This window comes from Phalacrocorax carbo, chromosome 2 (assembly GCF_963921805.1).
Source record: "Phalacrocorax carbo chromosome 2, bPhaCar2.1, whole genome shotgun sequence".
NCBI lineage: Eukaryota > Metazoa > Chordata > Aves > Suliformes > Phalacrocoracidae > Phalacrocorax > Phalacrocorax carbo.
The window spans coordinates 167403013-167415766 of NC_087514.1; the positions used below are offsets into that span (position 1 = coordinate 167403013).

The 12754-nt window shown below is 41.9% G+C and overlaps 1 protein-coding gene across 1 annotated transcript in view; it reads right to left on the reverse strand.

Annotated features, from left to right (window-relative positions):
* SMARCC1 (SWI/SNF related, matrix associated, actin dependent regulator of chromatin subfamily c member 1) overlaps positions 1–12754 on the reverse strand; it is a 91894-nt gene that overhangs the window by 69906 nt on the left and 9234 nt on the right. Inside the window, exons 3-6 of the mRNA XM_064445283.1 lie at positions 8538–8623; positions 4673–4754; positions 3423–3515; positions 299–368 (exon numbers count right to left, since the gene is read on the reverse strand). Of these exons, the coding sequence (XP_064301353.1) occupies positions 299–368; positions 3423–3515; positions 4673–4754; positions 8538–8623 (331 nt within the window). The remainder of the gene's footprint in view (positions 1–298; positions 369–3422; positions 3516–4672; positions 4755–8537; positions 8624–12754) is intronic.

The window sequence follows — 12754 nt, forward strand, 5'->3', positions numbered from 1 at the left end:
ATAAAATGTCTATCTGCATTCAGCAGTAGTATCTCCATTTCCAATGCAATTGCTGCAGAGTGTTCAGCGTTACACACCTTAATCTGAAAAAGCTGCATCAATTTAAAATGTGAGTGTTACACCCAATCGAAGCAGGTCACACAGTGATTTTATCTGGTGTTCTTGATCCTAAAACTACTTTTCAAGTGGCTCTCGGGAGCAGGCTAGGAAATACCATATCTCTGAGAAAGCTCCTGTAACTGCTAACAGAATTTAGTTACAAGACTATTTCCACTTAAAAATTGGAAAGCAACTTTACCGTCATCCATTGAGGTAGGACTTGGATAAACATGGTGGGTAGCCTTTGATTTCTCTTCAGTTACTGTTCCCTGGGGAAAGGTGGAAGAAAGAAGAAAGTACGTGAGAAGCCTTCGACACATTACCCCAAACTTCCTGGCTGCTTTTTTTACCCACATCCCCTGCAACCTAGAAATATTCAAGGCTAACTTCAATGCAACTATGAAGAATACCACCTCTAAGAAGTGCAGGAAAAAGGCAATTATTGTAAAACTGCTGCCAATCTACTTTGTCACCTCAAATCTGTCCTCCACCTAGTTCCTTCTGCCCCAACTCTCACTGCAAGTTGTTACAAACCTGTTGGTCAATATTTTGTAAGAATGCATGTGTAACTTTCCCACTAAGTACACATTTTGGTCCAAAACAAATTCTAAATATTACAATTTATGTAAAATAAAGTCTATAAGAAACTTAACTAGAAATGGCTGCCTCAAATAGAACATCCTTAGTGTTCAAGAAAGGCTGTATATCGAGACAGAATAAACACCCATTCTTTCAAAAAAGCCTCCTAAATTCATAGAACAAAGGAAATAAATCAGAAATACACTAAGATGATACCATTGTTTGTCAAATATTCAAACACAATAATACTTTTTCTTCTTGCTGGTTCAGGACAATTTTCTTGATGTATGAGAAGCAGCAGATGTACTTCTCACGCTTATGCAGATGCCACGAACAGTGATACAGAAAGGAATTTCTCTACATATGGGTTCAGGCCACAATTATATTCCTACGTCATCATGCAAAAAATTCAACTACATAATTAGATCTCTGTTAAATAAACACGTAACACCACTTAGTGGGGCCAGTCAAGAAAGCCCTGTCCTTCCCTCACTGGGAGGACCATAAGGATTCTCCCACTTGCTGCAGAGACACCTCCAGTCTCCATATATGAAGAATCATTTCCAAGGACAGCAGAAATTCGGTCTGCAGACTCCTCTGCACAGCAGTTCTGTTTTGGAACAGTTTGTATGAAAATGTTATGCAAAATTTACATTCCATGAACACCCAACAGATTTATTTAAAGGACTTAAGAGCACATGGGATAGGTTACAGCCAACAATATGTGAACAACTTATTTAGAAGATAGCATCAAAAGGAGGAAAGTCAAAAAAGCATCTCTTCGGATGCATCTCCCATTGGTGACTACTCTAATATCAGGGGCTGACGGGCAAGAGTTTCTACGCCAACAAGAGTTCATAGAACTGGGTTAAGGGAGAAGAGGTGCTCCAAGCAACATCAAAAAACAAAGCTGGAAAGTAAGAAGAGTTTAAAAGCACTCAAAGGGAAAGGAAAAAGCCCTGGCCTGAAAGAAAAGGGAACAATAACAGAAGTTCTCCCTTCGTTCCCCACGAGCTACAGATGGTCTTCTAGCTACCTAATCTGAGCTTTGTGAATCAGATCAGTAAGTTTCATCTATTTCCTATGGAGCTGTTATAAACACAATACACAACAGATGAACAGGAAGCCCCTCTCAGATGCTATCTTGCCTGAAAACAAAGGGAATAATAACTTCACATTAAAATAGTTTTCTGAAAGACGTAAACAGATAGTAAGGCTCATTCCCTGCCTCTGCGAAGCTGAATGGGACCGAAAGCTAAAGACATAAGATGGCAGAGTTATTTACCATCAAAGCACTTTTCTTGAAGCAGATAGATGTAAATGCTAAATCTCACTCGTTACCTGCTTTCAAGTTCCTAAATTATTCTGGCTCTTCTCAGAATAATCCTCAAAATTTATAAAGAAAAACAGGAAAAGTGTGACTACCAGAAACAGTAACAGCATCTTCAACAGCAGAGCGAACAAACATCTTGCTGACACCTCTTTTTATAAGCCCAGAGATCACACTAGTACTGTGCTGGGGCAGGAGATATGCAAATCCTCTGCAGTCAGAGCAGCGAGGACTTGGAAACACCAGAGAGGAGGGAGGCTACAGGTCCTAGGGATGGGGTAAAGGGGAGATGACAACAACAGGTCAAAAAACCCAAAACAGACAGTGAACAAGCACAGGTAGAAACAGAAACACAAGAGGAGAATTCAGAGGACAAAGGAAGGGCCAAGGAAGAAAGACGGCAAAGAAAGAAAGCCCAAAACACAGAATTAGGGAAAACTTCTGTTTTCAGTTCTTCACATCCCTTCAGAGACAAACTGCCTGCTTTAAAAGTCGCTTAAATCATTAATGGATAGAGCATGCTTTGAGTTTGCTATAGGATTCCTTTATGAAAGGAAAATTGAATCATCTCTAATTTAAGCACAGCATGCATCCTGAATCAGCTGAATAATTAAGAATAACTTGTGAAAAATTACACAACTGAAGCTGAGACCATGGCTCATAATCACAACACAGGAAATACATTTCATCTGGAAAAGAAACAGTTTACTTTGGCTACAGCCATGAATTACCATAACACAAAGGGCTATCAGACCATCTAGAGTTCCCATTCCAGGATATTTCTTGTAAGACAAGTGAAAGGACTGTTTACATTTTTAAGAGATTAAGCTACTAATCTTGTTCCGTTCATCATTTAGTATATTCAGTTACAATGGCAAGACGTTGACTCCCTCTGAAACACACGGAGTAGCTAATAACCAAGAGACCACCGTTGCTTGTGTTCTGTTCAGCACAAGCAAGAGAAAAGCAAGTGAAACAAAGCAAGGAAAGCTAGCAGTCATTTTAAGGTTAAAGCTTCCTTATGCTGTCCCCACATATCTAGAACTGCTGTATTACACGCTACCTTCTTTGGTCTCAGATTTGGACAAACGGTGAGACTCTGCTTTACATAAGCAGGTATTCCACATTAAATCAGCTGGGGCCTGCAGCCAACTCACTGAGACACCGTAACTACTTTTCACCTCAAAAGCAATTTCAGACTTCCTTTTAGAACAGTTATGAGTCAATCGCCGTGCAAGGATAACTACTGGTGGCATTTTACAAATGGTGAACTTCTGGTCCTACGTGACTTGCTGCTGCTGGCCGGCATTGTCAGACACAATCCAGATGTAACCGATATGTCGAAGTCAGGCAAATGCATTTTATCTTGCAACTGACAGAACATTTGTTTTAAGATACGCTCTTTAACAGTTACCTGGTGACGTTTGACAATATCCTTCAATTTATTAGCCAACTTCAGTTCTATATCTGGAATGAGGTAGATGGTCGGTCTGCTCAGACAATTGTTCTAGTGGAGAGGATAAGAAGTTAAATAAGGTATTAGTAGGCCACCGGTGACATACATCGAAAATTCCTATTCAGATCACCAATGCTTGAAAACGCTCAAAAGGGACAGGTATTGTGAATCGGCACACTAACTCTAGCTCCAGGAGTATCTAGGACAGCAATATTTCCCTTGCACACCTCCCTGCCCAAGCCTTATCCCGGGTTTCTTTCCTGTCTCAGCAGATCTGCTGTTAGCTCTGTTGGACACACTATCACGGATAAAGGGAACATGACCCAAGGTAGCTGCTCTCGCATTCCTGCTTTCACAATAACATCTGTAACGGAAACCACGCCTCTGATTTCAGAGACTTTTTGACAGGCTCTGGAAGACTTTGCTTGAAAGGGAAACCCCCGTGCGTCAAACTCCAAATCCTAATCTGACGTGTGCACTAACATGCAGATTTATGCATTTCTATATTTGCAGGTACACATTCATTTTATTTTGGATTTTAACATGTACTCTGTTACATACCAAAACCACCATACAATGGCAGTTAGTTTTTTGTAAGAGTATCGTTTCTTTTTGCTGTCCCATCTATTTCCTATTTTGACAAGCACCTGAAAGTTACGTCTTGACTATTATATCCTGAGCTTACTTATAGAGTTTGAAAAAAAAAAATCCTGTTATTCACATACAGCAGTTTAAAAAATTAACCTCAAATTAGATTCCATACAGCTGTTATCTGCTCTCTTCTGGTAGTAACTTGTTTGATAAAGCAAGTGAGAGAGTCTAAAATGTACCCTAACCCTGAAAAAAGTCAAACTTTTATCAAGCTGAAAGTCTCAAGAAAGTCAGCAGTTGAATGGGTCTAGTCACTCAGTCTTAAGGGTGCTTCTTTCACAGGCAGGCGGAGACACTCAGGACACTTTCTCCTACCTTGCGAACAGGTTTTTCTCACCCTGCGCACATCCACAGAATACCAGTGAAAAAATTCTGAAGCTTTCAAGCAGTAACACAGAATTGTGACTGAACAGGGTAGGAGAGGGAGTAGAGGGTATAATATTCCTACAGAATTCCACAATGAAACTCTTCAGTAGGTCACAGCCGAGGTACGTAAAAAGCTATGGGGTCCCTTCCCCGAGCGTGTGAACACATACAGTTTTCTATGAGTTTCTTGCCTGCACTAGTGTTTTCTCAATGTTCATGAACATCTCCACGTTTCGATCCATTCGGGATGGATTCTGCAGGTCAAACCTCCGCCTGTTAAGGAAAATTATTCAAAAATATTAAATTTAACTCTCCTCCATTCAGTAGTCAAGAATCTTTCATGTTCCACATAAACAGTATATCATGGTAGCTACATAAGAACACTTAAAGCCCAGTCACAAATATTTCTGCTTCACCTGACAGCCCTCACAAGCAGGAAAAAACACCATGAATCAAATAAAATGCGACTGATTTGTGAAATGTTTAGGGGAAATGACGGTTGACATTGTCCAACGAAACCCTGTAGCAGGGCTGTGCATTCCACTACAGTCACAAAGGATAACTGAACAGAAACATAATCAAATGCTCATGATGGATTTCAACAACTAGATGAGAAAATGCACGAACAAGCTCTCACGTGTCTCTTACGTCTAGTTGCACCATCCACCAGTCCCAGATTCTAATCCGGGAAAGACACGGCAATTCGTTTGCCTGAGATTGTCTGGACTACTTGTCTATCCGAGAACCAGCCACCCCACACACAGCAGGTTATATTCCATGCAAACATTTTATGATCACCTCTGTTGGACTCTGGTACTTTAGAGTTTGTGACTTCATTGACAAAATAATCAAAATTCTTGAAATAACAATGCAGATTTAAGCATCTATTGGAAATGGGGCGGGGGGAGAGAACACAAAATCTGAGACTTTCTACTGGGAAGAACCACAAGAGCCCCCAAAGGCATCCTGTTGTATCTACTGGAACTGCCCACATATTCAGAAGTCACGGATGAATCAACTTAAAGAATTTGAATGGCGACCCCCAAGAACCTGACAGTGAGAGCACTACTGCCGGTCCCTCGCCAAGTTTGGCACCCACAGGTGTCTGCGCTGGCGCTATCACGCCAGCCCGTCACCACCAGCCAGGGCAACCAGTGCTGCGGGAGCCTCGGAAACAGATTTGGGCCTGACCCTTAACAATTCAGCCTTTACCAAAGCACAACGGTGTGTTTAGATAACAAGGTTGTTGACTCTCAGATGTAAAACACCGTCTGTTGCACTTCTGTACCTCCCAAGCTTCGGAAAAAGCTGTTGCTAGAGTCCAAAACCACTTTTAACTGGAGTGCTGAGCTGGTGTTCAGGAGTGGCAGTACCGGCAGAAGGGAGAGTTCAGCACATAAAATAAGTAAATAAGTACCCCGTACACCTGACACAGTGAAAAAGCCATGCACATAATTACCATGCATTGACTGATATGCTTTAAGTTAACACCCTTAACATAGAAGAATTTATTCCTGTGCCCATATCTAATGACAGCTCCCTTTGAACACATGCTTCTCTCCAGTAGCACATCAAATCAATTTTTAAAGTTTATAAATATACAATGAAGGTAAACCAAAGCAAGACTGCTTAATCACAAAACCCATTATCACAAGATGGCATCACAGCAATATTACTGTACTAAATTAAACAAAGACACTTCAGCTGAGACCACCGTGGGTTTCTTCACTTGAGGCTCTCTAGCATTTTCAAAACGAAGTTGCCCACGCAGCTGGTACTGCGTAAATATGCCGTAGTGCTGGGCAGCACTGGAAACATTCACTGTTCGTGAACGATGGCTCCGCTCCTAAAGCGGGATTAGGGACTCTTCCCCTCACACTAAGGACGTGGCAAACAACTTCAATATTCTGGCACACTTATTAGAATAGCCTTCCAATTTTAGAAGACATTTATGACCTCTTTAAATAGCGTTGTGCACGTTGAAAAGTTTACACTGACTTCTAAAAGTAGGGCCAGAAGTCAAGAAGTCTGTCTCTTCACTGCACAACTTCACAGCTTAATAAAGTATTTTACACCTATAATATATGTAATTTTAAGAGCCAAGATCAAGCCACTTCTCCAGTGTTCACCCACCAACAGCTTCATAGTCCATATTCAAATCATATGCTTCTCAGATGCAGTAGTTTCAAGGAAGTGAAGATAAATGCCAAATGAACACAAACTAACCTATTTTCCTACACCGTTAATAAACTCTTCAGTACCTACGAAACAAAGATCCTTAAGGCATTCAAGTTTGACCAAAATTTTTACTTTTGATTGCCTAAAAATCTGCGTTACATATTTAATGCTATACGTGCCCCCAATTTTTTGCCTGCTTTTGAAATCTATACTTTAAAAGAAACATGCCAATATATTAAGAAATAGCTTTTTTTTTAGTTGCCCATTTAGACAAAATAGTAGTACTAATTCTTCCTGTCCTTGGTTTAACTGGTGCTCTCTGACAGGTTTTAGCAGACAACTACTTGAATTGCAGTGATAGACAAGGTATGTCCAGCTGCACTGGATAAGTGCATTTTTCAGACATACCTATTATGACGAGGAAAGGTACTTCTCCTATAAGACAGATCATTCACAAACAGGTTAAGCAAGAGCGACAATGCATACCATTAAAAAAAAAAAAGTCATATTTCAGGCAAAACACCACATATTATTTGGTTGAGTCAGTGAAGGATACATTCCAAGCTCTAAGTCTGATCCTCAAAGTTAAATTCGAGTATTACTTCCCTCTACATCCCACATGCACAAACACAAGACACTACCCACACTAGTTTTGAGGAATCGGCAAGAGAGTGAGAAGAGAGGAGGCAATCGCGTATCTGAGCTTTGCTGACCAGTTTCAATGGCTGAAAACTAAGTTTGTTTGGAAAAAACTGGAATATTTAAATATTCATTAAGTAGGAGCCATTTAACTCCTTTAACTGCCGACAGGTACGCCCCACACGCAGCACAAACGCGTACCATGCCCTGGGTGTCGGCAACAGCGGAGTAGTTAAAAACCTGAGAGCAGCGCACTCATACCAGCTGTCTGCTGTATCTACCTCAGACATCCATTTAGCTGATGTGAGTATAAACTACTCCTAAAAATAACAAACCATACCAAAAGAACTTTATTTTTGCCTTTTAAATTCGCTCTTGGGGGTAACAAACGCAGTCAATTCCAGGAATGCTGTTACAGGTCTGCACACCATCAGATCAGAAACTATTTAAATTCATGTACAAGAACAATCTCTGCTTGTTTTTATCTATCGACTTCTCATCCGCGGAATTTTTCTGATGTTCTCAAATATAGTTCATTCATGCTACCACTGTCTTGGAAAGAGGACCTGTCTTTGAAAAACACATGGGCCACAACACTCTTGGGATGTCACATGAATCATTTTTATATTAAAAAATAAACTAGTATAAATATAATTATGTATTTATATATAATCTATAAATACTGTCATATATAACATATATTATGTAATAATTTTACATAATATCTTTTAATAGTTTTAATACTAGTGTCAACAGCTACACGAGCAGTGTTTCCAGCTACTGACACTCCCCATTTATGGAGGTTGATAAGCAATGGAAAACTTCGCATTTATTAGTACCTGTGCAATGCTTCATGTTTTCCCTGTTGTAACTAAACCCTATACTCAATACAAAGATTTACATCTTATAGATGGGAAACAGCGATGCTAAGACACTGGTTAATTTGCTCAGTCATATGGCAAATAAACAGCAAAAAAAAAAAGCCTCAAGCTTGTCATTAACTCCCAACCTACGGGCTCAAGACCTTAAACTTGGACAATTTATCTTTGAGTTTGGAAGGGGGGGGTGTGTGTCTTAAAGCCACCAGCAGCAAATCAGGAAAAAGATTTCCTCCTCCCATCTCCAACTCCCTTGCCTACAGAATTCTCCAGGAAGTATTAAACTTTAAGTAGTTTGCATAGGCATTTCGTGTGCTTAATTTCATGCAAAAGGTGTGTAAACCAAAAATAAAAAACTTACCAGCCCTGTTCATTCTTATATTTGTAAGCAGCACCAAGAATGTGACATAATGTACCTCCAGCTTTGAAATCCATGAAGCACTTTGCCTAGAAGCAGAAAGAAAAGTGAAAGCACAGCAACGTTGATGTTTATGTCATTATTATATATTAATATGCACTTGTTAGCTGAGTTTTAGACATCTAACTTACACTATACATTTGATAATTTTCAGATGAATCACTGAGTTTTACATTCTCCTTTAAGAATGTTTCGAGAAGATTAAGTCCGTTCAGTTTAAGTAGAATTCTTCATGTTTGCAAGCAGAACCTGGCATACCTGAGAGCTCTGAGCCCTCCCTTACACGAGCAGCTTGCAAAAAATTCCTTGCAGAGCTGTAAAACAGAAATCCAAACTACTCTTTGAACCTCCGTTTCCACAGTAAATGAAACTTAAAATCCTAGCTGTCAGTTAAGAAGCTCTTCATCTGTACTAAGTAGACTAAACCACATCATTAGAAACAGGCTCGTATTCACTACGGCTCCTAAAGCTCTCCATTCCCGGCCCCCCTCCATCACAAGAAAAAGTTGTTGTCAAGATCTGAAAAGGTCACTGTGCAGACCTGCCCTAAAATACTAAACCCAACTCATTTCTTCAATGCCAGCTCTAGCAGGGTACAGCCGAGCCACGTATGCGTAAACAGGCACTCCGAATTCAAGAACTGAAATTCAAACGGCAGCATGAGGAGACCGAAAAGCTCTGAGTCCCACCAAGTCCGCTCTCTAAAAGGTTATTAAAGAAGCAGGGCTGTTGCCTACATGGAAAGGTACTTCTTTTTCCTGACAAGTTTTAGTTTGGAATTACCTTTACCCCAGTCAGGATGTCTGCGTGTGCTCGGAAAAAGTAAGCTACTGCCAGAGTCATCTTAGCAATGGAAGACAAGCGGATAGCTCAGGTAAAGCCAGGACTAGATTCTAGTGTCGCATTTGTCTACCTTAAGCATGATTCACAGGGTACTGACACACAGCATATCTGATATCCTCCCTTTATATATATATATACACACACCCCACATAAAAATAAATGTATTTAGAGCGAGCTGTTCTAACAATACGCCGGCATGACAAAGCGAGGCAGATGGATCACCTAGCTCGGCTTCCACAACAGACATGCATATCCCGCCTTGAAGTCGGCATCCCCTGGCACTCAGGGGGGAAGGACCTGCCGACCCCCAGCTCCCAGCCCCGTCAGAAGCGCACGACGGCCGTGCCGAGGGGCACTCTGGCGCTCACCCCTGCCGATGTTGCTCCGATCGGTATAAGATGCCCAACCATTTACTGGAATAGGAAATGAAACCTACCTTCCCATATGCGTGCAAAACATATGGACTATGATCGGTCTATTGTGTTCCTTGGGAAAAATAGAAAACTTTTACAATTCACAAAACAGAATTTGGGGAGATGTTTGATGGCCGGAGCCCGGTTACCAGCAGCTTTCCGCAAGCTGCCTTCTGCTGGAACTAGAGAAAGCACAAAGCTGCAGGCAGCGCACGGACAACAGCCTTAGAGCAGTTTTTTACACTAGGGATGTTTCTGATCTAGCTTCTACCTTACTTTTTAGATCAGAACAGGTCATTTCCTTTAAAGCCCATTATATTACACCTCAGAAGCATTTGCTAACAGGGAACGAACACCAAATTAACGACAGTCTTAGCATTGCTGTCAAGTGTTTTAAACTCATTCTGCAGCCAGGCAACTAAAATGGTAGCATGGGATCTAAACGAAACATCGCTGTGCTTGGCTGTAGAGCTGCTAATGGAAAGCAAAGCAGTTCTGAGAGATATCAAATACACCAGCGTCCAAGCGCAACATAAAAAAGATCCTTCAGAAGCATTCAACAAGAACAGAACTGCTCCATCTCTACCATCTGTTTAGAGCCCTGCTGCGCACAGAAAGTAATCGAGAGCTCAAAGCTGCCGTGCGGGTGCTTGCCAGTTTACGAGCTGCATGCGTTTCAGTACTACTCTTCCCAAACTGAAGTCCTCTACGGATGGAGCAGCCTCTGATCAGAAGCTTGAGCAAAACCAAAACATTTTCACATGCTGGATGGTTTTATTGCCGTGAGACTTGGCTCTGAGAATACAAGCGTTGGTTTACAAACATGCACGCAAACACTAGCTGCTCTAAAAATAAATAAATCTCAACACGAAGCCAGAAGACCTGTTGTAAAGAGTATTTTTGCAGCACTAGTATGCAAGTTGCTGTTACTTATCTTCAGCTCTCCTACACAGACATGGTCACCCAGAATCGACCTTTCCCTTTTTGCTGACATGCCGGACGTATCACGCAACAATGGAATCGCAGCAGCAAAGCCCGCCTCATCGGCATTTTTGGAAACTGTGGGTCGCGCTGTTGTATCCTACTTCAAGTTCAGGGGCTGCTGCTGCAGCTTGGCCCTCACCAAGCTGCCCGTCAGCTGTTCACATTAAACCTTTCCGTGACAAGGCTGCACCTTTCTGCATTACCGGGGCAATCCTGGCAGGCAGACCCGCAGCCTGGCGCAGGGCTCAGCCACCCACGAGGCCCCGGCTGCGCGAGCAATTGCAGCGACTCTGGCAAGTCAGCATTTTGCTACCATGAACAGAAAGTTCAGCCAGTACTTAACCATGAAAACCAGCATACGGATCTCTTTCATAGACGTAAGTCATTTTTTAAAAGCGCCAGACTCTAGCAAGACCTTCTTGTTAAACTGCGGTCATTGCTACTAGCATGAAAGGAAATTGCTTTTAATTATGAGACAAAAGCTGTTCTGCAAGAGATACAGTTGTCAATAAACCAGATTTCCTTCAACATTTTTACTTAACAAAATCCATCATAAGAGGGGAATTAAGATCAGCTGGCCTTACGATTTGCTGTCTGAAGAGTTAATACCTTCATATAGCTTTTATTTCAAATATATGGAACTGTCTAAGCAAGTTAATCAGCGTTTTCTCTTTTGAGCACCAGTAAGGTTACACAATATGCATTTAAAAGCAAGAATTGGAAGGCACACACAGAAGTCAGGCTGTCACAGTCCCCTGGTTACTCTAGCTCTATCCACGGACCCCATACCGTACGGCACCCTTGCAAGAACAGCAGCTTGAACAGGGAATTAACAACCCTCTCTCAAATGCAAGTTCTGTCTCACCCACTCAAAGCACTCAGTGAAACGTTTGAACTTTATTCCAACAGATGTGGTCTGTAGTGATTTAGTTGGAGCCCAGGTCAGAGGGGATTACCTCGAGTCCTGATGGAAGAGGCCAGCTCCCCTTTGCCACTGACCGCTCCAGCACTGGAGAGCAGATGCTTTAGAGAAGAAGCGTGAGGTACGCTGCCCAGTACTTGGCAAAGAAACGCAAAGGCATCTAACAAGAACTGGAAGGACATCCCTGGTTTGACACGTTCTCATCAGCAAGAGCTCCTGGTGAGCCACAGTCCCTGCGTGTTGCAGCCACTGCAGTGCTCAAGACCAATGCTTCACCTCCACTAAACTGCACCGGTAAGGGAAACACTGCAGCGCGTATGCACGGGGAACAGCATCGCGCAAGGAACGGACAGTTAACGGCAGCCTTTGGCGATGGCAGGTGTGAGCAGTAGTCACAAACTGAAGACTTCTGCAGCCACCTGCAGGTACTGGGCTCTCCCAGTTTTGATGGCCTGGGGGTTGGTTGTTTCACACAAGCATGACATCCTCCTCTTCAACTTCAGATCCTCCCTTGCCAGGACCATGGTAACACTGAACAGTCCCCACGGTAACTACAAACTTTTAACCTCTTTTGGCTTCATTCGTTTCTTTTCAGTGGAAGTCTGCAATAGTTTTTCAATATATTTTGGGGGATTAGCAGCGTCACTTAAGGCATCCCTTCGCCCCACCTTTCTTCCCAAGTCAGACACGGTCCTGTAGAACCTGAAACATCCTGCACATCTTCAAAGTGCTCTGATGGAATAACAAAGCTTCCTCTGCAGCCTGAACCAGCATCTTAAATTACATGTATAAAAAAAAGTGACAGCTAGCGTTGTCTTAAGAGTAGATACTGCATTTGCTCATAAAAACAATATGAAGGAAGATGTATTGATGAGCTGTCTTCTGTCGGAAGTAACTGGGAGCAGAGAGATCCAACTGCTCTAAACTTAAGCTGAGCAAATTTGATCAGATTAGACTTCGAAACTGCAAGAAGAGTTAAACACAGCAGCACCATATCT